The sequence below is a fragment of the Pristiophorus japonicus genome, chromosome 32 (assembly GCF_044704955.1).
Source record: "Pristiophorus japonicus isolate sPriJap1 chromosome 32, sPriJap1.hap1, whole genome shotgun sequence".
NCBI lineage: Eukaryota > Metazoa > Chordata > Chondrichthyes > Pristiophoridae > Pristiophorus > Pristiophorus japonicus.
The window spans coordinates 8,826,051-8,853,795 of NC_092008.1; the positions used below are offsets into that span (position 1 = coordinate 8,826,051).

The 27,745-nt window shown below is 53.9% G+C and overlaps 1 protein-coding gene across 1 annotated transcript in view; it reads right to left on the bottom strand.

The window, feature by feature from the left end:
- Positions 1-1,974: 1,974 nt before the first annotated feature.
- Positions 1,975-27,745, bottom strand: part of LOC139240457 (filamin-A-like) — a 144,614-nt gene continuing 118,843 nt past the window's right edge. The window contains 14 exon segments of the mRNA XM_070868991.1: positions 1,975-2,806; positions 5,340-5,543; positions 8,639-8,857; positions 8,981-9,157; positions 9,776-9,908; positions 13,365-13,480; positions 14,773-14,910; positions 15,598-15,864; positions 16,624-16,746; positions 20,197-20,349; positions 21,977-22,180; positions 24,597-24,758; positions 26,549-26,722; positions 26,835-26,963. Coding sequence (XP_070725092.1) covers positions 2,619-2,806; positions 5,340-5,543; positions 8,639-8,857; positions 8,981-9,157; positions 9,776-9,908; positions 13,365-13,480; positions 14,773-14,910; positions 15,598-15,864; positions 16,624-16,746; positions 20,197-20,349; positions 21,977-22,180; positions 24,597-24,758; positions 26,549-26,722; positions 26,835-26,963 — 2,387 coding nt within the window. The 3' untranslated portion in view covers positions 1,975-2,618.

The following is a 27,745-nucleotide window of genomic DNA, read 5'->3' on the forward strand; positions in this document are numbered from 1 at the left end:
ACCCAAGTCTGATGGGAAGGTAGGATTGTGTGGTGATTATAAAGTAACCGTAAACCAGGTTCTAGCGAGTAATGTCCGCAATACATTGCCAAATGTAGAAGATTTGTTCAACATTGACAGGTGGTCAGATCTTAAGAATGCCTACTTACGTGAGCTAGATGAGGAGTCCAAGTTATGCTCAATTATAACTTCTCAGCCTATATCAGTTTAATATGCTACCATTTGGAGTGTCTTCCACCCGCGCCATATTCCAAGCGGCAGCGTTGGTGGTATTTCTCCAGCACTTGGAGGTGTCTACTGTTCATAGGGTCCACAGCTCAGCCATATAGGAGGGCAGGTATCACTACTACGCTGTAGACTATAAACTTGGTGCCAGTTTCAAGGCCCTAGACCACTTCCCCAAAATGTTGTCAAGGCCAGAGGTCAAATGGAAATTTCAGGACTAAGGTTGATGGATTTTTGATGGGGGGGGGGGGGGGAAGGAAGGGTATTAAGGGTTGGGGAAGCAAGGCGGGAAGATGGAGTTAAGATACAGATCAGCTCGAGTGGCCGCCTCTTGTTCCTAATGCAACAGGCTCGAGGGGCTGAATGGCCTCCTCCTGGGCTTTAGCTCCTATCTTTCTATTGAGTGATGGCGTTGTCAACAAAAACACCGACACATCCAGGTTCTGGGCATCTCAACCTCAGTCACTGTACTTGCCCTGGGAGTGTTTGATGGGGACAGTGTTGAGGCAGCTGTCCCCTCTATTCCCAATGCCCTTAAATTAAAATTCAAAAGAAGATTAGGCTCAGCCATGAAGCTCAGTCGAATAGCCTACTCACCATCTGGGCATGCAAGTGGGCATGATGGAGGAGCCTCCCCTCTACACGAAGACACAAAGCCTCCCCAAAGCCCCTCAGACAGATAGAACATAGAAACTAGGAGCAAGAGTCGACCATTCGAGCCTGCACCGCCATTCAATATTATGGCTAATCCCCTCGCTGAACACCATTATTCCCCCTACCCCTTGATGCCTTGTCTCTAGAAATCTGTCTCCCTCTTAAATGTATTCAGTGACTTGGCCTCCACAGCCTGCTGTGGTAGCGAATTCCACAGGTTCACCACCCTCGGAGTGAAAACATTTCTCCTCATCTCGCTCCTAAATTTCCTACCCCGTATCCTGAGACTGAGCCCTTATTCGAGACTTCCCAGCCCCGGGGAAACATCCTCCCCGCATCCAGTCTGTCCAACCCCGTCAGAATTTTATACCTTTCGATGAGATCCCCTCTCATTCTTCTAAACTCCAGTGAATACAGGCCCAGTCGACCCAATCTCTCCTCATACAACAGTCCTGCCATCCTAGGAATCAGTCTGGTGAACCTTCGCTGCACCCTCTATGGCAAGTATATCCTTCCTTCGGTAAGGAGGAGATCATCTACAAGGCACAAGTCAGGAGTGTGATGGAACACTCCCCACTTGCCTGGCTGAGTTGCAGCTCCAACACTCGAGAAGCTCGACACCATCCAGAACAAAACAGCCCGCTTGATAGGCCACGCTACCCACCGCCTCCAACACTCCCTCCCTCCACCACCGGCGCACCGTGGCTGCAGTGTGCACCGTCCACAAGATGCACCGCGGCAACTCGCCAAGGCTTCTTCGGCAGCACCTCCCAAACCCGCGACCTCTACCCGCCTAGGTGGTCAAGGGCAGCAGGTCCATGGGACCACCACCCCCTCCACGTTCCCCTCCCAGTCACACACACCGTCCCTCGACTTGGAAATATATCGGCCGTTCCTCCATCGCCGCTGGGTCACAATCCTGGAACTCCCTCCCCAACAGCACTGTGGGAGCACCTTCACCACACGGACTGCAGCGGTTCAAGAAGGGGGCTCACCACCACCTTCAAGGGGCAATTAGGGACAGGCAATAAATGCCGGCCTTGCCAGCGATGCCCACATCCCAGGAAGCAATAAAAAAAAAACACACCAGCCGGATTGTATCATACAATGGAGAACTGTTTATTGGTAATATCGAATGCAATACTGTTGTGCACGAGAAAGAGAGAGAGAAATTTATCCCGCTATTAAGTGACCCTCATTGGCAGCTTTGCGAAACAGAATTACCTTCACCAGAGCATGCTCGAGTCCATAAATAGCACAAAATTTATACCACTGTTCTCAAATCCTCAGCAACACCCAGCGCGGTGAAGAAACTTCTGTAGGAGTGTTTCGAAACGTGGTTGATGTCGAGAGAATTTGCCCCCCCAAAATTGACCATCTCGTTTCCCCACCCCCCTCCCGTCTAATCAAAAAAAGGTACACCACCAGCAATAAATGGCAGAAGAAATAGTTCAGTCTCACCCCCCCGCCCCACTGTCTAGAGATCTTGGGCTTTAAAAAAAAAAGGAAACCACCATCACAACACATCTCAATTAGCCACGAGTAATATCTCTACAGGAATACAAAAGACACATTTGTTTATTCGGTCACGGACAGGAATCAGAATCGAAAGCAGTTAAGGGTGCACTGGGTTGAATTGAGTGCAAAGCTTAGGGGGGGGGGGGGTTATTGGTGGGTGGGGGTGGGGGAGAATGAGGGGGCAGATTTCATTGGGATTTGGAAAAAAAAGAGAAAGAAGTTCATGGAACAGAGACTTGGAAGGGGCTGCCAAGAATGTGATCATCGCCCCATTTTACCACCAATATGTAGTGGCCTTTCTCCTTTAGGATATACGAGACATTGTAGAACTTGCTCCCGACATGCTTCACCACGACCTCTTCACATGGAATCTTGGGACCGTGAACACCAACAAGCAACATGTTCGAACCTGGAGGGAGGGCGAGAGCGAGAGACAATGTGAGTTGCTTTCGGTTGTTGCCCCCCTCAACTGTTACAAGCTATTGGCTAGGCTGCAATTGGGCTAGCTCATCCCAATTCGAGGCCCTGCACACGGCAGGGATCGCGCAAAAGGACTTGGAGAGGGGTGGCGGAGGAGGAGATTGACCAGAATGGTCCCGGGTCAAGGGAACTTCGGGCGATGTGGAGAGACTGGAGAAGCCAGGGTTTGTTCTCCTTGGAGCAGAGATGGCGAAGGAGATTTGACACAGGAGGTGTGCAAAATGTGTTGACTGAGCAAGAAGGGACAAACTTTATTCTGGCAAATACGTCAGCAACCAGAAATCAGATTGAAGGGAATTGGTAAGACGCAACAGAAGAAATCGGAGCAGGAGTCGGCCATTCGGCCCCTTGAGCCTGCTCCGCCATTCAATACGATTGTTGCGGATCCGATCTTGGCCTCAGTTCCACTTCCCTGCCCGCTCCCGGGATGGCAACATACATCAATGATTTAGATAAAGGAATTGAGTGTAATATCTCAAAATGTGCAGAGGACACTAAGCTGGGTGGCGGTGTGAGCTGTGAGGAGGATGCCAAGAGGCTGCAGGGTGACTTGGACAGGTTAGGTGAGTGGGCAAATGTGGATAAATGTGAGGTTATCCACTTTGGGGGCAAAAACAGGAAGACAGAATATTGTCCGAATGCTGAAAGATTAGTAAAAGGGGAGGTGCAACGAGACCTGGGTGTCATGGTACATCAGTCATTGAAAGTTGGCATGCAGGTACGGCAGGCAGTGAAGGCGGCAAATGGTATGTTGGCCTTCATAGCGAGAGGATTTGAGTATAGGAGCAGGGAGGTCTTACTGCAGTTGTACAGGGCCTTGGTGAGGCCACACCTGGAATATTGTGTTCAGTTTTGGTCTCCTAATCTGAGGAAGGACATGCTTGCTATTGAGGGAACGCAGTGAAGGTTCACCAGACTGATTCCCGGGATGGCAGGACTGATCAGACAGATTAGATCGACTAGGCCTGTATTCGCTGGAAATCAAGAATGAGGGGATCTCAGACATAAAATTCTGACGGGACTGGACAGGTTAGATGCAGGAAGAATGTTCCTGATGTTGGGGAAGTCCAGAACCAGGGGTCAGTGTCTCAGGATAAGGGGTAAGCCATTTAGGACCGAAATGAGCAGAAATTTCACTCAGAATTGTGAACCTGTGGAGAATTCTGTACCACAGAAAGTCGTTGAGGCAAGTTCGTTAGATATATTCAAAAGGGAGTTAGATGTGGCCCTTACGGCTAAAGGGATCAAGGGGTATGGATAGAAAGCAGGAATGGGGTACTGAAGTTGAATGATCAGCCATGATCATATTGAATGGTGGTGCAGGCTCAAATGGCCTACTCCCACACCTAATGTCTATGTTTCAATATCACAGCTGATCAGACCATGGACTCTGCTCCACTTCCCCGCCCGCTCCCCATAACCCTTCACTCCCTTATCGTTCAAAAATCTGTCTATCTCCACCTTAAATATATTCAATCACCCAGCCTCCACAGCTCTCTGGGGCAGAGAATTTCACAGAAGAAATGCCTCCTCATCTCCGTCTTAAATGGGCGACCCCTTATCTTGTGAGCCCCAGTTCTAGATTCCCCTACGAGGGGGAAACATCCTCTCTGCATCCATGCTGTCAAGCCCCTTCAGAATTTTACACATTTCAGCAAGATCAGCTCATTCTTCTCAACTCCAATGAGTACTGACCCAACCTTGCTTCATATGACAACCCCTTCATCTCTGGAATCAAAGAGTAAACCCTTCTCTGAACTCCGACACAAGCAATTGGTGAAAGGATGAAGACGGAGAATAATCTTGGCCTTTATTGCAAGGGGGATGGAGTATAAAAGCAGAGAAGTCCTGCAACAACTGTACAGGGTATTGGTGAGGCCACACCTGGAGTACCGCGTGCAGTTTTGGTCTCCGTATTTAAGGAAGGATATACTTGCATTGGAGGCTGTTCAGAGGAGGTTCACTCAGTTGATTCCGGAGATGAGGGGGTTGACTTATGAGGAAAGGTCGAGGTTGGGTCTCTACTCATTGGAATTCAGAAGAATGAGAGGTGATCTTATCGAAATGTACAAGATTATGAGGGGGATTGACAGAATGTTTCCACTGATGGAGACTAGAACTTGGGGGCATAATCTCCGAATAAGGAGCCGCCCATTTAAGACAGATCTGGAAAAGAGGGGGGGAGGAGGGGGAGGGAGGGGGAGGAGGAAAGAGAGGGGGTGGGGAAGAGGGAGACACAGATTTTTGAGCGATAAGGGAGTGAAGGGTTATGGGGAGCGGGCAGGAGATCAGCTATGATCTTATTGAATGGCGGAGCAGGCTCGAGGGGCCGAATGGCCGACTCCTATTTCTTATGTAATGTTCTTGATACTGTTGAAACGCCCCCACCCCAAGAACATGATCACAGAGTCGGTCTCGTCCATGGCAGCCCCTGCTCTTCTCCCCACGCCCGTCATGCTCACCTGCTTTACTGCAGTCCACTGTGAAAGAGTTCTTCTGTCCAACGTAGGCCTTGCTGAGGCCGAGACCCTTGGCAAGCACCTTGCTGCTGTCAGAGCTCGACTTGGGAACTGCACTCTGGGGGGCCATGATGGCAGACTTGCACACCGTGTCAACCAGGACGGAGGTCGTTTCGTGGAGACTGTGGCTGCTCACCAGATGCTGACCTGGAATGGAGGGGGAGCAGAAAAAAAAAAAACTGGTCAAGAAAGAAAATGACTCATGGAAACTTGGAGAAACAGGCCCTAAAGGGAGATACACAACATCGCCAGAACTCCTCAAACCCAGCACCAAGCTCACGGTCTACCGAGTAGTGGTGATACCCACCCTCCTGTATGGCTCAGAGACGTGGACCATGTACAGTAGACACCTTAAAGCGCTGAAGTACCACCAACGATGTCTCCGCAAGATCCTGCAAATCCCCCGGGAGGACAGACGCACCAACGTTAGCGTCCTCGACCAGGCCAACATCCCCAGCATCGAAGCACTGACCGCACTCCACCAGCTCTGCTGGGGCAGGGCCCACATTGTCCGCATGCCCCCGACACGAGACTCCCAAAGCAAGCGCTCTACTCGGAACTCCTTCACGGCAAACGGGCCAAAGGTGGGCAGAGGAAACGTTAAGGGACCACCCTCAAAGCCTCCCTGATAAAGTGCAACATCCCCACCGACACCTGGGAGTCCCTGGGCCAAAGACCAGTCCCGCCCTAAGTGGAGGAAGTGCATCCGGGAGGGCGCTGAGCACCTAGAGTCTCGTCGCCGAGAGCGTGCAGAAACCAAGCGCAGGCAGCGGAAGGAGCGCACGACAACCCAAGCCACCAACCCTCCCTCCAACCACTGTCTGTCCCACCTGTGACAGGGACTGTAGTTCCCCGCATTGGGCTGTCACCAGAGAACTCAGCGTGGAAGCAAGTCATCCGACTCCAAAAGGAACTGCCCAAGAGGATTCCAAACCACATTCCTTTTTTTTTTTTTTTTTTAAATTCGTTCCTGGGACGTGGGTGTCGCTGGCAAGCCCGGCATTTATGGCCCGTCCCTAACTGCCCCTCGAGAAGGTGGTGGTGAGCCGCCTTCTTGAACCGCTGCAGTCCGTGTGGTGAAGGTGCTCCCACAGTGCTGTTAGGGAGGGAGTTCCAGGATTGTGACCCAGCGACGATGGAGGAACGGCCGATATATTTCCAAGTCGAGGGATGGTGTGTGACTGGGAGGGGAACGTGGAGGTGGTGGTGTTCCCATGGACCTGCTGCCCTTGACCTTCTGGGCGGTAGAGGTCGCGGGTTTGGGAGGTGCTGCCGAAGAAGCCTTGGCGAGTTGCCGCGGTGCATCTTGTGGACGGTGCACACTGCAGCCACGGTGCGCCGGTGGTGGAGGGAGTGAGTGTTGAAGGTGGTGGGTAGTGTGGCCCATCGAGCGGGGCTGCTTTGTCCTGGATGGTGTTGAGCGTCTCCAGTGTTGCTGGAGCTGCAACTCATCCAGGCAAGTGGGGAGTGTTCCATCACACTCCTGACTTGTGGGTTGTGGATGGTGGAGAGGCTTTGGGGAGTCAGGAGGAGAGACACTGGCCGCAGAATACCCAGCCTCTGACCCGCTCTTGTGGCCACAGTATTTACGTGGCTGGTCCAGTTAAGTTTCTGGTCAAAGGTAACCCCCAGGATGTTGATGGCGGGGGACTAGACAATGGTAATACTGGTGACTATCAAGGGGCGGCGGTTAGACTCTCGCTTGTTGGAGATGGTCATTGCCTGGCACTTGTGTTGGAGCTGACAGACCACTTGAATCCAATGGGGAGGGTGGGCCAGGTTAAATGATGACCTCTCGAGACTCAGTTTCCCCCAAATCCACGAGTGTCCCAAGGGTCCATCAAGTATTCTTCCCAACCCGTTCCCAATAAAATGAGAGATCACGCCCCATACATCCGTCTCTGGTCAAACATATACACCAGCAAGGTGAAAGGGCCTGTTTCTGATCTGTGAAATGCTATTGCAATATTCAATGAATGGCCCAATTTAAAGACAGGATAGCTGGAGGCCAAGTGATTGAGTCAAAGTTAGTATCATGGCCATACCAATTGCTAACCCAATTGTTGACACTTCAATCTTAAAATTCTCATCCTCGTGTTCCAATCACTCCCCAGCCTTACAAGATTGGATAGGCTGGGGTGTTTTTCTTTGGAACAGAGGAGGCTGAGGGGAGCCATCTTTGAGGTGCGAGGGGCCTGGATAGAGTAGATAGCAAGAACCAGTTTCCCTTGGCAGAGGGGTCAACAAACAGGGGGCCACAGATTTAAAGCAATTGGTCGGAGGTTTAGAGGGGATTTGAGGGGAAATGTCTTCACCGAGGGTGGTGGTGGTCTGGGGCAGGATTCACAGGAGGCAGAAACCCTCACCTCATCGAAAAAGTGCCTGGATGTGCGCTTGAAGTGCCGTAACCTGCAGGGCTACGGACCCAGAGCTGGAAAGTGGGATTAGGCCAGGTTATAGGCAGTCCCTCAAAGAGAGGAACAATTGCTTCCACTCAAAGGAGAGTTCTCAGGTGGCTGAACAGGCCAATATGGGAACCACAGTCCCTGTCACAGGTGGGACACAGTGGTTGAGGGAAGGGGAGGGTGGGACTGGTTTGCCGCACGCTCCTTCCGCTGCCTGCGCTTGGTTTCTGCACGCTCTCGGCGACGAGACTCGAGGTGCTCCGCGCCCTCCCGGATGCACTTCCTCCACTTAGGGCGGGACTGGTCTTTGGCCCAGGGACTCCCAGGTGTCGGTGGGGATGTTGCATTTTATCAGGGAGGCTTTGAGGGTGGTCCCCTGTAACGTTTCCTCTGCCCACCTGGGGCTCGCTCACTGCGTCGGAGTTCCGAGTAGAACGCTTGCTTTGGTATTAGGCCGGGATGGGTCTTGGCCGGCTGGCACGGACACGAAGGGCTGGAATGGCCTCCTGTAAATTTATATGATTCTATGAACCCTCCCAGATCTCTGCGCTCCTCCAATTCTGGCCTCTTGTACACCCCCCTGACTTCCATCACTCCACCATTGGCCGCCATGCCTTCTGTTGCCTGGGGCCCCCAAAACCTCTCCCCTTTTCCAACACTCCTTAAAACAGACCTCTGACCAAGCTTCTGGTCACCTGTCCCCAATATCTCTTGGTGGCAAGGTGTCAAATATTGTTCGATAACCCTCCAACGAAAGGTGTGGAGATTCTTTTTTTAAAAACTACGTTAGAGGTGCTAAATGCAAGTTGTTCAAAGGCAAACGTCACACCAACTCACCAGTAATCTTGGCTTTGAACGGACTGCCCACAATGTGGTAGGGGCCACCATACTTGATGGAAATCAGGTAATTTCCAGGGGCCATGGGCGTATATGTGACTTTGTAGCCCTCCGAACATTCTAGACAGTCCATCTTGACTTTAGAAGGACCGTCAATAGTGACGGCCAAGGAGCCAGGCCCTGCGTTTGTAGTGTTGACGATAAATTCTGCAGGAACACCTAGAAATTTGAAGGAACAGTGGGGGGGGGGGGGGGGGGTTAGAAAAAAAAAAAGTTACAGGAGCAATAAGACAGAGACACAGACATGTTTTAGCCTGGAATAGAAAGCAGAACGATTCTCACCAGTGACACCGCCCTCCAGTCCTGCTCCAGATGCCGATACCATTCCGGGATCTCCAGTCTGGCCTGGCTCACCCACACGAATCTTGAAGGGGCTTCCTGGGATGTGCGAGCCATTGAACTTGACGTCAATCAGGTAGATGCCGTTCTCTCGCGGAATGAAGCGCACTGCGTACTTATCTGCAAGGGAACGGGAATGAGAGACCCCCTGGCCAGGATCGTGAAAACCAGCCCAACCCACTCCCCCAGGGCAACAACTCCAGAGATGGCTAATCGATTATTTACTCTGTATCTAACCCCGTGCTGTACCTGCCCTGGGAGCGTTTGATGGGACAGTGTAGAGGGAGCTTTACTCTGTATCTAACCCCGTGCTGTACCTTCCCTGGGAGTGTTTGATGGGACAGTGTAGAGGGAGCTTTACTCTGTATCTAACCCAGTGCTGTACCTGCCCTGGGAGTGTTTGATGGGACAGTGTAGAGGGAGCTTTACTCTGTATCTAACCCCGTGCTGCACCTGCCCTGGGAGTGTTTGATGGGACAGTGTAGAGGGAGCTTTACTCTGTATCTAACCCCGTGCTGCACCTGCCCTGGGAGTGTTTGATGGGACAGTGTAGAGGGAGCTTTACTCTGTATCTAACCCCGTGCTGCACCTGCCCTGGGAGTGTTTGATGGGACAGTGTAGAAGGAGCTTTACTCTGTATCTAACCCCGTGCTGCACCTGCCCTGGGAGTGTTTGATGGGGACAGTGTAGAGGGAGCTTTACTCGGTTTAGATGCAACTTATTTGACAGCCACAATACCTTCATCGATCTCAGATACGCAACACTCCTCCAGTGCTCCGGACGGACTGTGAACCTTGGCATCAATCATTCCCTTTGCCCCATTGAGGCTGACTGCAAAGGAGGCTGGGTGGTTCACCTTTAACCCTGACTCCTGGAATCAGAAAGAAGTGTTGAACAAGAAGCAGAGAAAACCCGGAGATGGAAGGCCCTCCCAAGTCTCCTCTCCCTCCCAACCTCAGCCTTCAGTGACGGGGAGAGACTGGAGAAGCTGGGGGTTGTTCTCCTCGGAGCAGAGAAAATCGAGGTGCTCACAATCACGAGGGGTTTTTGATAGAGTGGATCGGGAGAACCTGTTCCCCGGGGGGGCAGGAGGGCGGGTAACCAGAGGGACACAGATTGACGATAATCGGCGATGGAACCAGAGGGGGAGATGGGGGAGAATGTGTTTACGCAGCGAGTTGTTGTGATCGGGAACGCGCTGCCTGAAAGCTCGGTCGGAGCAGATTCAATCGTGACTTTCAAACCGGAAATTGGATAAATACCGGAAGGGGAAATGTGCCGGGCTGTGGGGAAAGGGCAGGGGGGAGTGTGGGACTGATTGGGGTCGCTCTGTCACAGAGCCGGCACAGCACGGGGCTCGAGGGACCCAATGGGATCCTCCTGTGCTGCGTCAATCTACGAGTCCACGATGACTCGACACCACGCACCAGCACATTGGGAAGGGGAGAAGGAATGGCAGTGGGACAGTGTAGAGGGAGCTTTACTCTCTATCTAACCCCGTGCTGTCCCTTCCCTGGGAGTGAACTCATTGAATGGCGGTGCAGGCTAGAAGGGCCGAATGGCCTACACCTGCACCTATTTTCTATGTTTCTATGTTTCTATGTTAGATGGGACAGTGTAGAGGGAGCTTTACTCTGTATCTAACCCCGTGCTGTACCTGTCCTGGGAGTGTTTGATGGGACAGTGTAGAGGGAGCTTTACTCTGTATCTAACCCCGTGCTGTACCTGCCCTGGGAGTGTTTGATGGGACAGTGTAGAGGGAGCTTTACTCTGTATCTAACCCCATGCCATGGGAGTGAATAGATTTAAGACAAAGATAGACAGTTTCTTAACTGATAAAGGAAGGGGTTATGGGGAGCAGGCAGGGAAGTGGAGCCGAGTCCATGATCGGATCAGCCATGATCGTATTAAATGGCGGAGCAGGCTCGAGGGGCCGTATGGCCTACTCCCATTTATGTTCTTATGTGCTGGGTGGGGAGCAGCGCAACAAGGCACCTTGAAAGACGATCAGCCAGCCGTGCATCAGCTCGATTCTGGAGGGAGTGAATCCAGGCCAGTCCTGTGGAAGATTGGCCGGTGCAGAGGGGGGGTAGGGTCAAGAGGAAAGCAAGGCTCTGGAGGAGCTGTCGTAAACCCCCCCCCCCCCCGGCCGCCTTCACAGCAGACGCCCGCCTCCAAACTCTACCACCAGCAGATTCGCGGAGTTCAGGGGTCAAAGGCCACAGCACCATTGCGGCACGAGGCGGCCAATCGGCTCGTGGCGGCTCTGCAGGAGCCCCTCGGCCAGTCCCACTCCCCCGTCCTTTCCCCGTAACCCTGCAAGTCTTATTTTCCTTCAGGTATTTCCCAGTTTGAAAGCCGCGATTGAGTCGGCCTCCAGCACCCTCTCGGGCAACGCATCCCAGATCCTAACCATTCGCTGCGTAAAATAAGTTGTTCCCTCACGGTCGCCTTCAGCTCTTTTGCCAATCGCCTTCAATCCGTGTCCTCTGGCTCGCCGCCAATTAGGCACACGTGAATTTATGTAGCGCCTTTCACAACCACCGGAACGTCTCAAAGCGCTTCACAGCCAAATGAAGTACTCGAGCGGAGTTACTGTTGGAATGTGGGAAATGCAGCAGCCAATTTATGCACAGCAAGCTCCCACACACAGCAACGTGATAACCAAAAAAACAGATGATCTGGGTCACAATGGCAAACAGCTTTGCTATCTACTCGGGCCAAACCCCTCCCCCTCCGCGATCAAATCTCGTCTCAACCTTCTCCACGGTGAGGATAACCCGCCCCAAATTCTCCAGGCGCCCATGTAACCGAGGTCTCCGATTACCGCAAACACGCTCGCAAATCTTTCCCTGCCACCATCCTTTCCGAAAGTGCGGTGCCGAGAGCACTCCCAGTCGAGAGCCTTAGCCATTCCCCAATCCTTCCGCAGAGAAACAAACGCGCGCACACACGGTAAACTAGAACCTTACCTGGACGGCAAGACAGTTAAAGGAGTTAAAGAGGGAGATTGACGGCAGGCTTGTGTTCGGAGGGTTAGAAAGATGTCTACGCGATTCTCCCCCCACTTTATACCAGCTAGACCATCTGTAGGTGGGACGGACTTGTCAGAGCCAATCCAGCACGCTACTGGTGCCCAGAACCAAGACCCAAGAGGACCAACTCACTGCTGCATACCCTTGAATAGAAGCCCCCCCCTCAAATGGCAAAGATCTCCCCCTTAGCAGTGGGCCACTGGAGGGACTTCCATCCTCAGCAATGCCAGGCTTAGCATTTGGAGTCACCAACCTTGGTTGGCAGTCCTCCACCAACGACGCCCCCTCTTGGCCGGAGGCAAGTAAGGGCACCTCATTTGCCCATCCCGTCCAGCGACACAACCAACCACCATCCCTCACACAAGTCTCCCTCTTTAAACCTTTAACCTCCGAGAGTGGGGAGAAACACAAACGTTTGATCCTGTTAAGAGCCTTTAAGAGAGACTCGAGAAAAATCCGCAAGCGTACCACGTCGGTCATTCAGGTGGTCAGACCAGTGGCTCTGGGGAGGGCCCTCAATGGACCCCCTGTTTCTCCACACCACCCCCTCCCCAAACCACTGAAGGTGCTAGATCCCACAGGAATGGAGTCCCATTGCACTGTGTTGGTCCAATTACTGGTGCAAGAGCCCGGGGGGGGTATGTATGTGTCATCATGCTATTCGACTGCAAGAAGCATCATCGCCACCGAGTTTCCGCCCCCCAACTGAGACAGACACACTGGATTGGGAGAAGGAATCCTGGCCAATTTTGCCCAAGGGGGGGGGTGCAGAGTCCAATTGCAACCCCGCTCTCCCATTTCTCGCCCCCAATCGACGAGGGCGGTGGAACCTGGGACCTCCCCACGTGCCTGCGATTGGCTGCCAAACCAAGTGGGGGGTGGGGTTGGTGGAGAGGGGAGGCAGTATAACTGCAACCCCAACCACCCCCCCCCCCCCCAACCCCACCATTCCTGGACTTGGCCAACATGCCAACCAGGATTAGGGAATTCCCAGGAAGTGTGTGTGTGGGGAGGGGGTTGGGGGGTAGAGCAGAAATGGGGAAGGAGGTCAGTGAGGTGAGGGGGTCACAGCACAGAGACTCCATTTGGCTTCGCCTCACGACCCCTGGATTTCCCAGGCCCATCTTGGCCTCCGTCCTAGTTGACGGGACTGAACCCAGGCTAACCTCTGGCACCACCCCCCCCCCAACCCCACCCTCCCCGTTGCCACTGGCGACCACAGGCCCACTCCGCCGCGGGGCAGCCTGACCGAAGGGTAGGGCAGTTTGGGGCGGTTTTCCTCGGCGCCTCACCTGAAGGCTAGTGACAGTGAGGCGACGGGAGTCGTCCGACGGGGAGGCCACCGGGACGATGAACGGGCTGTCGGGAATGTGGTCATCGTTGAACTTGATAGACACCTCATAGTCCCCTGCGGAGAGACAGGGGAAGGGGGGGGGGGGGAAAAAAGGAGAGAGAGAGGGAGAGTCGTAAACAGAACAGACTGTGCCATGACCCCTCACCCCTCCATGACCTCCCCCCACCAATGACCTCTCCCATTGCCGCCACCCCCCCGACTCAACCTTAGTAGAGAGTTCAGAATCAATGGAGTGAAGACATTTATCAGTCCTCAATGGCCGACCCCTTATCCTGAGACTGACACCCCCCCCCCCCCTGGTTCTGGACTCCCCAGCCTGGGGGGAAACATCCTCCCTGCATCTACCCTGTCAATCCCCCTCAGAATCTTGTATGACTCAATGAGATCACCTCTCGTTCTTCCAAAATTAGAGAATATCGGCCAAGTCTGCTCAATCTCTCCTCATTAGGACAGTTTCCCCCCCCCCCCCCCCCCCCCCCGCATCCCAGGAATCAAGTCTGGTGAACCTTCGCTGCACGCCCTCTATGGCAAGTATATCGTTCCTTAGGTAAGGAGACCCAAACTGTGCACAGTACTCCAGGTGCGGTCTCACCAGGGCCCGATATAATTGCAAGACGACGTCTTTACTCTTGTAATAAAGGCCAACATACCATTTCTGAATGGCTTGCTGTATCTGCATGTTAACTTTCAATGATGGTGTCCTTGTACACCCAGGTCCGTCTGAACACGGACATGTCCCAATCTCACTACTTAACACTCTGCTTTTCTATCTTTCCCTGGAGAACTGTGGAGAACTTCACATTTCCCTACATTAAACTCCACTTGCCACCTGCTTGCCCACTCAATCTATCGATATCCCTTTGCAGGCTCTTGCTGTTCAACTTACTGTACCCCACCTAGCTTTGTATTGTCAGCAAATTTGGAGAAGATACACTCGGTCCCTTCATCCAAATCATGGATATAGATTGTGAATAGCTGGGGCCCCAGCACAGATCCCTGTGGTACCCCACTAGTTACATTCTGCCAACCTGAAATGTCCTGTTTATTCCCACTCTTGTCTGTTAACCAACCCGTATCCATGCAAGCATATTACCCACAATCCCTAATTTTGTTGTTGAATGCCTTCTGAAAGTCTAAATATATCACATCCACTGGTTCCCCCTTATCTATTCTACTAGTTACAACCTCAAAAAACTCCAACAGATTTAAAGGCCAAGGTACCATTTGCTTTCTTAATTGAGCATTGGTACCTCACTAGCGACAGCCTGCTAACCCCAAAACCTCCCCAGCCCAGGGGGGGGGGGGGGGCGCAGTGCCAAAGCCACCCAGTAACCATGTGTACTCACCGGGCTCCTGCACAATGTACGACACACCACACGAGCCGTCTTTCCGATCCTCAAAGGCAATCTCGGCTTTGCTGGGCCCCTCGACCGCTATCGACAAGCCACCAGCTCCCGCCTCACGGGTCCAGATACTGAACTCGGCTAGAGAGGCGCAGAGGAGACAGAGACAGAGACATTGAAGTCAGTCACACCCCACCGGAATTTGAGCACAGGGAGTCACATCCCATCCAGACCCCCAAATGGACCCTTGGAGCACTCTGGGATCTGGGCAAGCAGGGATTATAGTCTCGAGGGACAACTTTTAACCTGCTTTTCCCACCACTGGCTTCAAGTGGTCCATCAGCTCCAACAACACTCGAGAAGCTCGACACCATCCAGGACAAAGCAGCCCCGCTCGATGGGCCACGCTACCCACCACCTTCAACACTCACTCCCTCCACCACCGGCGCACCGTGGCTGCAGTGTGCACCGTCCACAAGATGCACCACGGCAAATCGCCAAGGCTTCTTCGGCAGCACCTCCCAAACCCGCGACCTCTACCCACCTAGAAGGTCAAGGGCAGCAGGTCCATGGGAACACCACCACCTCCACGTTCCCCTCCCAGTCAGACACCATCCCTCGACTTGGAAATATAAAATCGGCCGTTCCTCCATCGTCGCTGGGTCACAATCCTGGAACTCCCTCCCTAACAGCACTGTGGGAGCACCTTCACCACACGGACTGCAGCGGTTCAAGAAGGAGGCTCACCACCTTCTCAAGGGATGGGCAATTGCCAGGCCTTGCCCACAACACACGAACCAAATGAACAGTCGGGCGTAAGGTGCCTACCTGGTAGCCCGGCCTCTGCCCGCTCCAATCCAGGACCTCCAGCCCTCACTTTGTGAGCGCCTCCTTCGCCCAGAGGCCCCACGGTGAATTGGAAGGGGCTGCCCGGCACGTGCTGGCCCCGGTACTTGACGCTGACGGTGTGGATGCCCGTCTCGGACGGCACGAAGCGGATGCAGTAGGTGTGGTTCTCGCCCTCCATTATCTCCGCGTCGTGGATTTTGCCGGAAGGACTCGTCACCTGGGCCGTCATGTCCCCGACGTTAATTTCTGAAGCGGGGTGGGTGGGAGAGAGAAAGAGAAAGAGCGTTTCAATCCACCGTCCCCCTCCTCCGACCCCCCCACCCCACAGGAGGAGGCCGGGACCAGAACCACGGGGTCAGAGGTCAGAGATTCATTAGAGGTCCAAATTTTAGCAGAAAGACAGGAAGGGAGAAGAGAACAGGAAGGAGGAAAAAAAAAGGCAAAGGAAAGACTTGCATTTACATAGCCCCTTTCACAACCACCGGACCTCTCAAAGCACATTACAGCCAATGAAGTACTCGTGGAGTGTAGTCACTGTTATAATTGTGGGAAATAGATGGAGGAACCTGCACTTATATAGCACCTTTATCATAAAACATCTCAAGGCGCTTCCACAGGAGTGTTACGAGCCCGAGCCATGTGAGGAGATATTAGGGACAGGTGACCAAAAGCTGGGTCAAAGAGGTCGGTGTTAAGGAGCGTCTTATAGGTAGAGAGGTGGAGAGGTTTAGGGAGGGAGTTCCAGAGCTTGGGGCCCAGGCAGCTGAAGGCACGGCCACCAATGGAAGAGATGGAGGGGTGTAGGGGGGGGTTCACAGAGATGGAGGGGTGTAGGGGGCAGAGGTCGATTCCGATCCCAATTCGGACAAACATGTGACAGACATTCTATTGGCCGGGAAGGGTTGGGAGAGGTGCCGAGGTGGGTCTTTCTGCCCTGGTTGTGGGAAATGCACTTAGCCCCACCCTGCCCCCTTCCCCAATCCCAAGAGCAAGTCATCCCATTACCTGGAATCTTGAGACTGAGATCGCATTGGCTGCCGACGTTGGCCACCGAGGCAGCTCTCCTCCTGCGGGTGATACTCTCCTTCACACGCCCCTCGCCGGTCACCTTGACCGTGAAGGGGCTTCCTGCAGACACAAAACGAGGAGAGAGAGTCACCAATTGCTTTGGATGGGGGATCAAGCACAATGGAAGATGTTTGTGGTGGTTGGAGGTCAATCATCCCAGCCCCAGGACATCGCTGCAGGAGCTCCTCAGGGCAGTGTCCTCGGCCCAACCATCTTCAGTTGCTTCATCAATGACCTTCCCTCCATCAGAAGGTCAGAAGTGGGGATGTTCGCTGATGACTGCACAGTGTTCACTTCCATTCACAACTCCAGATAATGGAGCAGTCCGTGCCCTCATACAGCAAGACCTGGACAACATTCAGGCTTGGGCTGATAAGCGGCAAGTAACATTTGCACCATGCCACATGCAGCAAGACCTGGACAACATTCAGGCTTGGGCTGATGAGCGTCAAGTAACATTCGCACCATACAAGTGCCAGACAATGACTATCTCCAACAAGCGAGAGTCTAACCACCGCCCCTTGATATTCAACAGCATTACCATCACCGAATCCCCCCCACCATTAACATCCTGGGGGTCACCATTGACCAGAAATTTCACTGGACCAGACACAAATACTGTGGCCACAAGAGCGGGTCAGAGGCTGGGTATTCTGTGGTGAGTGTCTCACCTCCCGACTCCCCAAAGCCTCTCCACCATCGACAACCCACAAGTCAGGAGTGTGATGGAACACTCCCCACTTGCCTGGGTGAGTTGCAGCTCCAACAACACTCGAGAAGCTCGACACCATCCAGGACAAAGCAGCCCCGCTCGATGGGCCACGCTCCCCACCACCTTCAACACTCACTCCCTCCACCACCGGCGCACCGTGGCTGCAGTGTGCACCGTCCACAAGATGCACCGCGGCAACTCACCAAGGCTTCTTCGGCAGCACCTCCCAAACCCGCGACCTCTACCGCCCAGAAGGACAAGGGCAGCAGGTCCATGGGAACACCACCCCCTCCACGTTCCCCTCCCAGTCACACACACACACCATCCCTCGACTTGGAAATATATCGGCCGTTCCTCCATTGTCGCTGGGTCACAATACATTCGGCTCCTCATGCCTGCCTGCTCCGCCATTCAACAGGATCGCGGCTGATCGACTTCAACTCAACTTTCCCCGCCCGATCCCTCCATTCCTCGAGACTGCAAAAATATCCTGACCTCAGCCTTGAATATATTGAGACTGAGCCTCCACAGCCCTCGGGCAGAGAATTCCAAGGATTCACCAACCTCCGACTGAAGAAATTCCTCCTCATCTCAGTCCTAAATGGCCGACCCCTTATCCGGAGACTGTGACCCCTGGTTCCAGACTCCCCAGCCCGGGGGGGGGGGGGGGGGGAACACCCTCCCTGCATCCACCCTGTCAATCCCCCTCAGAATCTTGTATGTTTCAATGGGACCACCGCTCATTGTAAACTTGTGTATCTGCCCATTCTACACAATCTCCCATAAGACCAGCCCCCTCATCCCAAGAATCAACCAAGCGAATCTCCATTACACCGCCTCCAAGGCAAGTATATCCTGTCTTCGATAAGGAGACCAAAACTGTTCGCAGTACTCCAGGTGTGGTCTCACCAAGGCCCTGTAGAGTTGTAGCAGGACTTCTTTACTCTTTTGCTCCAACCCCCTTGCAATAACATACATTTCACTGGCCTTCCTTATTGCTTGCTGTAGCTGTGTGTTAACTTTCACTTGATCAGCTCTGCTGGGCAGGGCCACATTGTCCGCATGCCCCCGACACGAGACTCCCAAAGCAAGCACTCCAGTCGGAACTCCTTCACGGCAAACGAGCCAAAAGGTGGGCAGAGGAAACGTTACAAGGGACCAGCCTCAAAGCCTCCCTGATAAAGTGCAACACCCCCACCGACACCTGGGAGTCCCTGGGCCCAAAGACCAGTCCGCCCCAAGTGGAGGAAGTGCATCCGGGAGGGCGCTGAGCACCTCGAGTCTCGTCGCCGAGAGCGTGCAGAAACCAAGCGCAGGCAGCGGAAGGAGCGTGCGGCAAACCAGTCCCACCCTCCCCTTCCCTCAACCACTGTCTGTCCCACCTGTGACAGGGACTGTGGTTCCCATATTGGACTGTTCAGCCACCTAAAGGACTCGTTAAGAGTAGAAGCAAGTCTTCCTCGATTCCGAGGGACTGCCCGTGATGGTGTGTGGGGTGATTGACAGCCGCTCCGGCCAGTGAATGAGAGTGGAGGGAGCCACCCAAACGCTGCCAGCGCGCGCACACACACACACAGACACCAAATTGCTGTTGGCGGGTACTGGTAAGCCTAAGCTTGGTGTGACCTCCCGTGGTCTGGGAAATTCGGTTTCGGCACTGGTCAGGTCACGAGTGTGCCAGACCAGAGAGGTCCAACCTGTACCTCTTTTTTCTTTAATTTATTCATTCAGGATGAGTGGTGTGTGAGAACAGTGTCTGCAAAGGGATATAGATAGTGAATGGACAGTAAGGTGGCACATACAGTTTAATGTGAGGTTATTCAATTTGCTAGGAAGGAGAGAGAAATATCTCCAAATTGTGAAGCTTTTAATTATTGCCGTTCAGAAACATTTGGGTGCCCTCGTGTGAGAAACACCATTATAGGCAGTCCCTCGGAATCAAAGACTTGCTTCCACTCTGAACGAGTCCTTGGGTGGCTGAACAGTCCAATACGGGAACCACAGTCCCTGTCACAGGTGGGACAGACAGTGGTTGAGGGAAGGGGAGGGTGGGACTGGTTTGCCGCACGCTCCTTCCGCTGCCTGCGCTTGGTTTCTGCACGCTCTCGGCGACGAGACTCGAGGTGTTCAGCGCCCTCCCGGATGCACTTCCTCCACTTAGGGCGGACTGGTCTTTGGGCCCAGGGACTCCCAGGTGTCGGTGGGGGATGTTGCACTTTATCAGGGAGGCTTTGAGGGTAGTCCCTTGTAACGTTTCCTCTGCCCACCTTTGGCTCGTTTGTCCGTGAAGGAGTTCCGAGTAGAGCGCTCGCTTTGGGGAGTCTCGTGTCTGAGGGACATGCGGACAATGTGGCCCTGCCCAGCAGAGCTGGTCGAGTGTGGTCAGTGCTTCGATGCTGGGGATGTTGGGCCTGATAGAGGACGCCAACGTTGGTGCGTCTGTCCTCCCAGGGGATTTGTAGGATCTTGCGGAGACAGCGTTGGTGGTATTTCTCCAGAGACTTGGTCTCTACTGTACATGGTCCATGTCGGAGCCATACAGGAGGGCGGGTATCACTACAGCCCTGTAGACTGCACACACACACACAGACTGATGCTGCTCCCAGCCAATCACACCACACAAGCAACCCACTTTCTGAAACACTCTTTAAAGTTACAACCCCACGACAGATTGCAATACTCAAAAAAAAATACATTTCAACCCTCCTCTCCCTCAGGCCCAACTAATGTCGAACCACGAAAGTTTCCAAACCAGAGAGGTCCAAATTGCAGGGGTCACGGCTGGGTGGTCATCGTACCTGGTACGTGCTGGTCGGCAAACTTGATGTTGATGATGTAGTTCCCGGGCTCGGTTGGGCAGTAGGTCACTTTGCAGTTGCCGTTCTCCAGCTCCTCCGTGCTGATATCCACCTTGCTCGGCCCCTCAATGGACAGGCCCAAACCACCGTGACCTAGCAAGAAACAAGACTCTTCAGTACACAACCCAAAAAGCCAGGACCGACAATCGAATCGCCTCTGCTCGACTAAAACTGCATCCGCCACCCGACGGCCCACCCATTTAGTCCACCTATATTTTAGAAGAACGAGGGGTGCTCTCATTGAAACATATTTACGAAAGGATATACTTGCTTTGGAGGCAGTTCAGAGAAGGTTCACTCGGCTGATTCTGGAGATGAGGGGGGTTGACTTATGAGGAAAGGTTGAGGAGGTTGGGCCTCTACTCATTGGAATTCAGAAGAATGAGAGGTGATCTTATCGAAACATATAAGATTACAAGGGGGCTTGACAAAGTGGATGCAGAGAGGATGTTTCCACTGATGGGGGAGACTAGAACTAGGGGGCATGGTCTTCGTTTTAAATAGACAGCCCCTTATTCTGAGATGAGGAGGAATTTCTTCTGAGGGTTGCAAATCCGTGGAATTCGCTGCCCCAGAGAGCTGTGGAAGCCAGGACATTGAATAAATTTAAGACAGAGATCGACAGTTTCTTGAACGATAAGGAGATAAGGAGGCGGGCAGGGAAGTGGAGCTGAGTCCATGAATGGCCGACTCCTGCTCCCATTCATGTTCTCCTGGCCAGCCTCCCAACTTCCACCTGAATAAGCTGAAGCTTATGGTGGAACTCGGCTGCCCCAGTGTCCAAACTCGCACCGAGTCCCGCTCACCCATCACGCCCTGTGTCCTAACTCGCACAGAGTCCCACTCACCCATCACCCCGTGCTCACTGCCCCGTGTCCTAACTCGCACAGAGTCCCACTCGCCCATCACCCCGTGTCCTAACTCGCACCCAGTCCCACTCACCCATCACCCCGTGCTCACTGACCCCGTGTCCTAACTCGCACCGAGTCCCACTCACCCATCACCCCGTGTGCTCACTGACCCAGTGTCCTAACTCGCACAGAGTCCCACTCGCCCATCACCCCGTGTCCTAACTCGCACCGAGTCCCGCTCACCCATCACCCCCTGTGCTCACTGACCTACATTGGTTCCCGGTCTGGCAACACCCTCTGGGTGAAGAATTTCCCCCTCAAAACCCCCCCCCCCCCCCCCAATTACTTTCAATCTCTGCCCCCTGGTTGTTGACCCCTCTGCCAAGGGAAACAGGTCCGTCCTATCCACTCTATCCAGGCCCCTCATCATTTTTATACCCCTCAATCAGGTCTCCCCTCAGCCTCCTCTGATCCAAATAAAACAACCCCAGCCTCTCCAATTTCTCATCGCCAAAAATAGTCCGATCGGGATGGGTACTAACGATGTTACGGGTGTATGCTTATACTATAACTAGTGTTATACGGGTACATCGTCCAAAATCCAAATCCTCGGGACCGAATCCGTGCCGGGTTTTGAGCAGCAAGGTCCAAAATCCGGCACGGATTACGGATTCCAGACTGGGATTGTCTGGTCTGAAATCCGGAATCCTCGACCGGATTTTGCCTCAAAAACATCCAGTTTCTGGACAATCCCGGTTTGGGGAGTTCTGGATTCAGCATGTTGCACTGGTGTTCCGTCTTAAAACTCGGACTCAACTCCAATTATGTCCCCACCAGAAAGTCGGCCACATTTTCCCCCACGCACTTACCGGCTTCTCTGGTGTCGATGGTAAAGTCGGCAGGTTCGAAGGTCTGGGCCTCGGTGAGGCCTGGCCCAGTCACCCTCACCCTGCTTGCATCTCCCACCTCCGACTGGTTGATCATGATGGTGATGGGGCTGTTGGCAATGTGGCGTCCATTCTTCTTGATGTTGACTAGGTGCTCCCCAATCTCCTTCGGGATAAATGAGATCCCTGCAGAAAACACAAAAAAAACCATCACTAAGAGAACACAGCCCATCAATAAGGGCAGACACTGCCTCCAGTGCACTAGTGCAGCCTTCGGCCGCCTGAGGAAGAGAGTGTTCGAAGACCGGGCCCTCAAATCTCCCACCAAGCTCATGGTCTACAGGGCTGCAGTGATACCCGCCCTCCTGTATGGCTCAGAGACATGGACCATGTACAGTAGACACCTCAAGTCGCTGGAGAAATACCACCAACGCTGTCGCCGCAAGATCCTGCAAATCCCCTGGGAGGACAGACGCACCAACGTTAGCGTCCTCGACCAGGCCCAACATCACCAAACACTGACCACACTCGACCAGCTCCGCTGGGCAGGGCCACATTGTCCGCATGACCGACAAGACTCCCAAAGCAAGCGCTCTGCTCAACTCCTACACGGCAAGTGAGCCAAAGGTGGGCAGAGGAAACGTTTCAAGGAGCGTGCGGCAAACCAGTCCCACCCACCCTTTCCCTCAACCACTGTCTGTCACAGGTGGGACAGAGACTAATTCCCATATTGGACTGTTCAGTCACCTGACAACTCTGAGTGGAAGCAAGTCTTCCTCGATTCTGAGGGACTGCCTATGGTGACACAACCCTTGGAATTCCTCACCTGGTAGTGTAGCACGGGACCATTTGCATATCGGTTGAGGAGACCCCTGTACAAACATTGAGGGGCCTGGATATAGTGGATAGCAAGGGCCCCTTTCCCTTGGAGGGGTCTATTACGAGGGAGCATAGTTTTAAGGTGGTTGGTGGAAGGTTGAGAGGATTTGAGGGGGGGCTTCTTTATGCAGAGGGTTGTGGGATCTGGAACTCGCTGCCTGGAAGAGTGGTGGATGCAGAAACCCTCACCACTTTTAAGAGATGGTTGGATGGGCACTTAAATTGCAGTAACCTGCAGGGTTACGGACCTAGAGCTGGTAATTGGGATTAGACTGGATGACCTTTTGTTGGACGGCGCAGATATAATGGTAAGTACTGCAGGGAATTGAATACGGCCAGGGTGATCTCCTGGACTAGTGTCGATCGCCTGGGTGGGTTGGAGGGGAATTTTCCCAGATTTTTTTCTCCCTAAATTGGCCTGGGTTTTTAATCAGATTTTTGCTTCTCCCAGGAGATCACACAGCTCCGGTTGGGGTGGAGTGTAGAATGTTTCAGTATAAGGGGTGTTGCAGTTATGTGGGGCGGACTGGTTGGGCTGGGTGCTCTTTGCCTTTCCGCCATTGTTCATGGGTTTATATGTAACCTTCAGGGCTGCTGACCGAGGGCCGTGCGGCTCTTTGTCGGCCGGTGTGGACACGATGGGCCGGAATGGCCTCCTTCTGCGCTGTAAATGTCTAAACAGTTTATAAAACAAAACTGGTGCACCTCCAGAGGGTTAGAACAAGGTGAGCAGTGTAAACAAATCTAAAATGGTAGTTATGTTCAGAATAACTCCACAAGACAGCGTTGTAAGCTCAAACCATTGTGACCTGGTCTCTAATGTAACTCGAGTGGAGAAGCATCCTGGTGAATCACCTTTTATACCCGCTTGCCCAGGGTGCAAAGGTGCCCCTTAGGTCTCCCACTGGTGCGCCCCCTGGTGGCAAGTCTTACATACACAGACCAGTCGTCAGGCCCCAGAGTCCAGTCCCCCACTTCAAAGCCTCAAGCTTCAACCCCAGCTTCTCACCATCCAACATAACTAGGAGCAGGAGTCGGCCATTTGGCCCCTCGAGCCTGCTCCGCCATTCGAGATCGCGGCTGATCTGATCTTGGCCTCAACTCCACTCACCTCAAGTCGCTGGAGAAATACCACCAACGATGTCTCCGCAAGATCCTGCAAATCCCCCGGGAGGACAGACGCACCAACGTTAGCGTCCTCGACCAGGCCCAACATCCCCAGCATCGAAGCACTGACCACACTCGACCAGCTCCGCTGGGCAGGGCCACATTGTCCGCATGCCCCCCCGACACGAGACTCCCAAAGCAAGCGCTCTACTCGGAACTCCTTCACGGGCAAACGAGCCAAAGGTGGGCAGAGGAAACGTTACAAGGGACCACCCACAAAGCCTCCCTGATAAAGTGCAACATCCCCCACCGACACCTGGGAGTCCCTGGGCCCAAAAACCAGACCGCCCTAAGTGGAGGAAGTGCATCCAGGAGGGCGCTGAGCACCTCGGGTCTCGTCGCCGAGAGCGTGCAGAAACCAAGCGCAGGCAGCGGAAGGAGCGTGCGGCAAACCAGTCCCACCCTCCCCTTCCCTCAACCACTGTCTGTCCCACCTGTGATTCTCGTATTGGACTGTTCAGCCACCTAAGGACTCGTGTTAAGAGTGGAAGCAAGTCTTCCTCGATTCCAAAGGACTAGATGGGCCCCAAATGGACAATTCTCCGCCATATCTTACCGATATTCCCATCACGCAGTCGCTTCAGCAGGCAGGATTCCTCCCGGCCAGAGGGGGCGATGACTGTGGCAGCCACCTGGCTCAGGTCGGTCTCACTGATGTCCAGCGGTATGTCAGTCGATGAGCCAACTTTCAGTTGAGACATTCGCATCGAGTCGTCGCCTGGTCGGAGGGGGAGGGGGGGGGTTTGGGTGGAAGGGAGCAAAGTCAAGACAACGGTTCACAGCCCTGCACGCTAAAGCAGTCATTGGGTGCCCAACAACTTGCATTCATATAGCACCTTCAACATCCCAAGGAACGCCACAGGAGTATTACAATTTGACCCACGCAAGTAGAAATTAGCGCAGGTGACCAAAAGCATAACCAGAGAAGGAGGTTTTAAGGAATGTCTTGAAGGAAGGAGGGGTAGAGAAGTGGAGAGGTTTAGGGAGAGAGTTCCAGAGCTTGGGGCCCCAGACAACAGAAGACACGGCCACCGATGGTTAGAATCAGGGATGCTCAGGAGGGCACAATTCGAGCAGAGATATCTCCGGGGGGAGGCACGGAGGGAGCATTAGGTGCTGGAGGAGGTTACAAAGATTGGGAGGGGGTATAGGCCCAGAGGGATTTATAAACCAGGATGAGAATTTTGAAAGTGAGGCGTTGCTTAACTGGGAGCCAATGTCAGTCGGCGAGCACAGAGGGCGATGGGTGAGTGGGACTCGGTGCGAGTTAGGACACGGGGCACAGGGGGTGATGGGTGAGCGGGACTCGGTGCGAGTTAGGACACGGGGCACAGGGGGTGATGGGTGAGCGGGACTCGGTGCGAGTTAGGACACGGGGCAGTGAGCACAGGGGGCGATGTGAGAGTGGGACTCGGTGCGAGTTAGGACACGGGGCAGCCGAGTTTTGGAACACCGAGTTTGCACGTGTTGAACTTGGGAGACCAGCCAGGAGTGCACTGGAATAGTCAAGTCTGGGAGGTAACCAGCTGTCACCAACATGATGTTTCCACCACAGATTTGCCGTAAGTCAGCCCGGCCCCCGAGGTTGTAGAGGGGAGGGGGGAGGTGGGTTCACCTCCCCCGGTCGAAGAGCTCGCTACAGCCACCTTGAGGCAGCCAGAGTGTACTACAAGAGGCGCAGCACAGGGGAAAAGAAAACAACGTTCGAGGTTGTGTGGGGGCTTCAAGGAGGAACACGCCAGTGGACCAATGGTGGGGGGGCAAGAGGTCACATGTCAAAACCACCAGGAATTCGGCCTACCACAGCCCTGCGAGGCCGACTGCGAACAGCAAGATCCCACCAACGCAGTCCTGCTACAACTGTACAGGGCATGATCACGGCTGATCATTCCCTCAGTACCCCTTCCCTGCTTTCTCTCCATACCCCTCAATCCCTTTAGCTGTGAGGGCCACATCTTATTAGAAACGTATAAGATTCCAAGGGGGCTTTGACAGGTTAGATGGAGAGAGGATGTTTCCCCTCGTGGGGGGGGGGGGAATCTAGAACTAGGGGACACAGTCTCAGAATAAGGGGCCGCCCATTTAAGATGGAGATGGAGGAATTTCTTCTGGTGAATCTGTGGAATTCTCTGCCCCAGAGAGCTGTGGGGGCTGGGTCATTGAATATATTTAAGGTGGAGAGACACAGATTTTTGAGCGATAAGGGAGTGAAGGGTTATGGGGAGCGGGCGGGGAAGTGGAGCCGAGTCCATGATCGGATCAGCCGTGATCGTATTGAATGGCGGGGCAGGCTCGAGGGGCCGAATCCTGCTCCCAGCTGTGACGTTATGTGGTTATTAACTGCAGACTGTACATTGCTCAGTGCAGGCCCGGGGAGTGCCAGCCCAGGTAAACGGCAGAGGTCCGAGAGGAAGTCAAACCCCATCGAACGTCAGCAGGGGAAGGAGGGAAAGCGCGAGGAGCCGATGACAGACCTGGCGATATCAGAGTGGCGAGATGCCTGCCTACCGGTGATCTTGGAGATGAAGGGGCTGCCCGGGATGTGCTTGTCGTTGTATTTGACCAGGATGTTGTAGTCTCCCGGGAGCACGGGCAGGTAAGAGACAGTGCACGTCCCATCCTTGTTGTCGGTACAGCTGATGTCAGCTTTGGACGGGCCCTCAATCGCCAAGGCCAGGCCACCTGGGGAGGAGGGGAAATCATCGAGAGAGACACACAGACGTTAAAAACTCCGCAAACTCGAGATACCCAGTGAGCGAGTTAGCATGAAGCCAGGAGGAATAGAGACACTCACCCTCCCCAGCATCTTTGGTGTCCACGGTAAAGACTGCTGGTTTGTTTACCATGCCATGGATCAGACCTGGGCCGTAAGCATTAACATGACCGCTGTTCACAAAGTCGACATAGAACTGAAGAGGACTGCCTGAGAAATCAGAAAACACACACAGCTCAAAACCAATCGCCAACACTCTATAGTTACCCCCTCAGACATTCTCAAGATACTCGATTGGCTGTGGAACGGTTTAAGTGCGGTCACTGTTGTAATGTGGGGAAACGCCAATTTGCGCACAGCAAGCTCCCACAAACAGCAATGTGATAATGACCCAGATCATCTCTGTTTTAGTGATGTCGGTTGAGGGATAAATATTGACCCCAGGGAGAACACCCCTGCCCTTGCAATAGTGGCCATGGGATCTTTTGCATCCACCCGAGGGGGCAGACAAGGCATCAGTTGAACGTCTCAACTGAAAGTGCTCAGTACCGCCCCATCGACATCGCAGTGCGGCACTCCCTCAACACCGCCCCTCCGACAGCGCAGTGCGGCGCTCCCTCAGCACCACCCCTCCGACATTGCAGCGCTCCCTCAGTACCGCCCCTCCGACATCGCAGTGCGGCTCTCCCTCAGCACCGCCCCTCCGACAGCGCAGTGCGGCACTCCCTCAACACCGCCCCTCCGACATCGCAGTGCGGCGCTCCCTCAGTACCGCCCCTCCGACAGCGCAGCGCTCCCTCAGCACCGCCCCTCCGACAGCGCAGTGCGGCGCTCCCTCAGCACCACCCCTCCGACATCGCAGTGCGGCGCTCCCTCAGTACCGCCCCTCCGACAGCGCAGCGCTCCCTCAGCACCGCCCCTCCGACAGCGCAGTGCGGCGCTGGGTGAGTCAGCCTAGATTATGTGCCTACATCTGTAGACTGGGGCTCAAA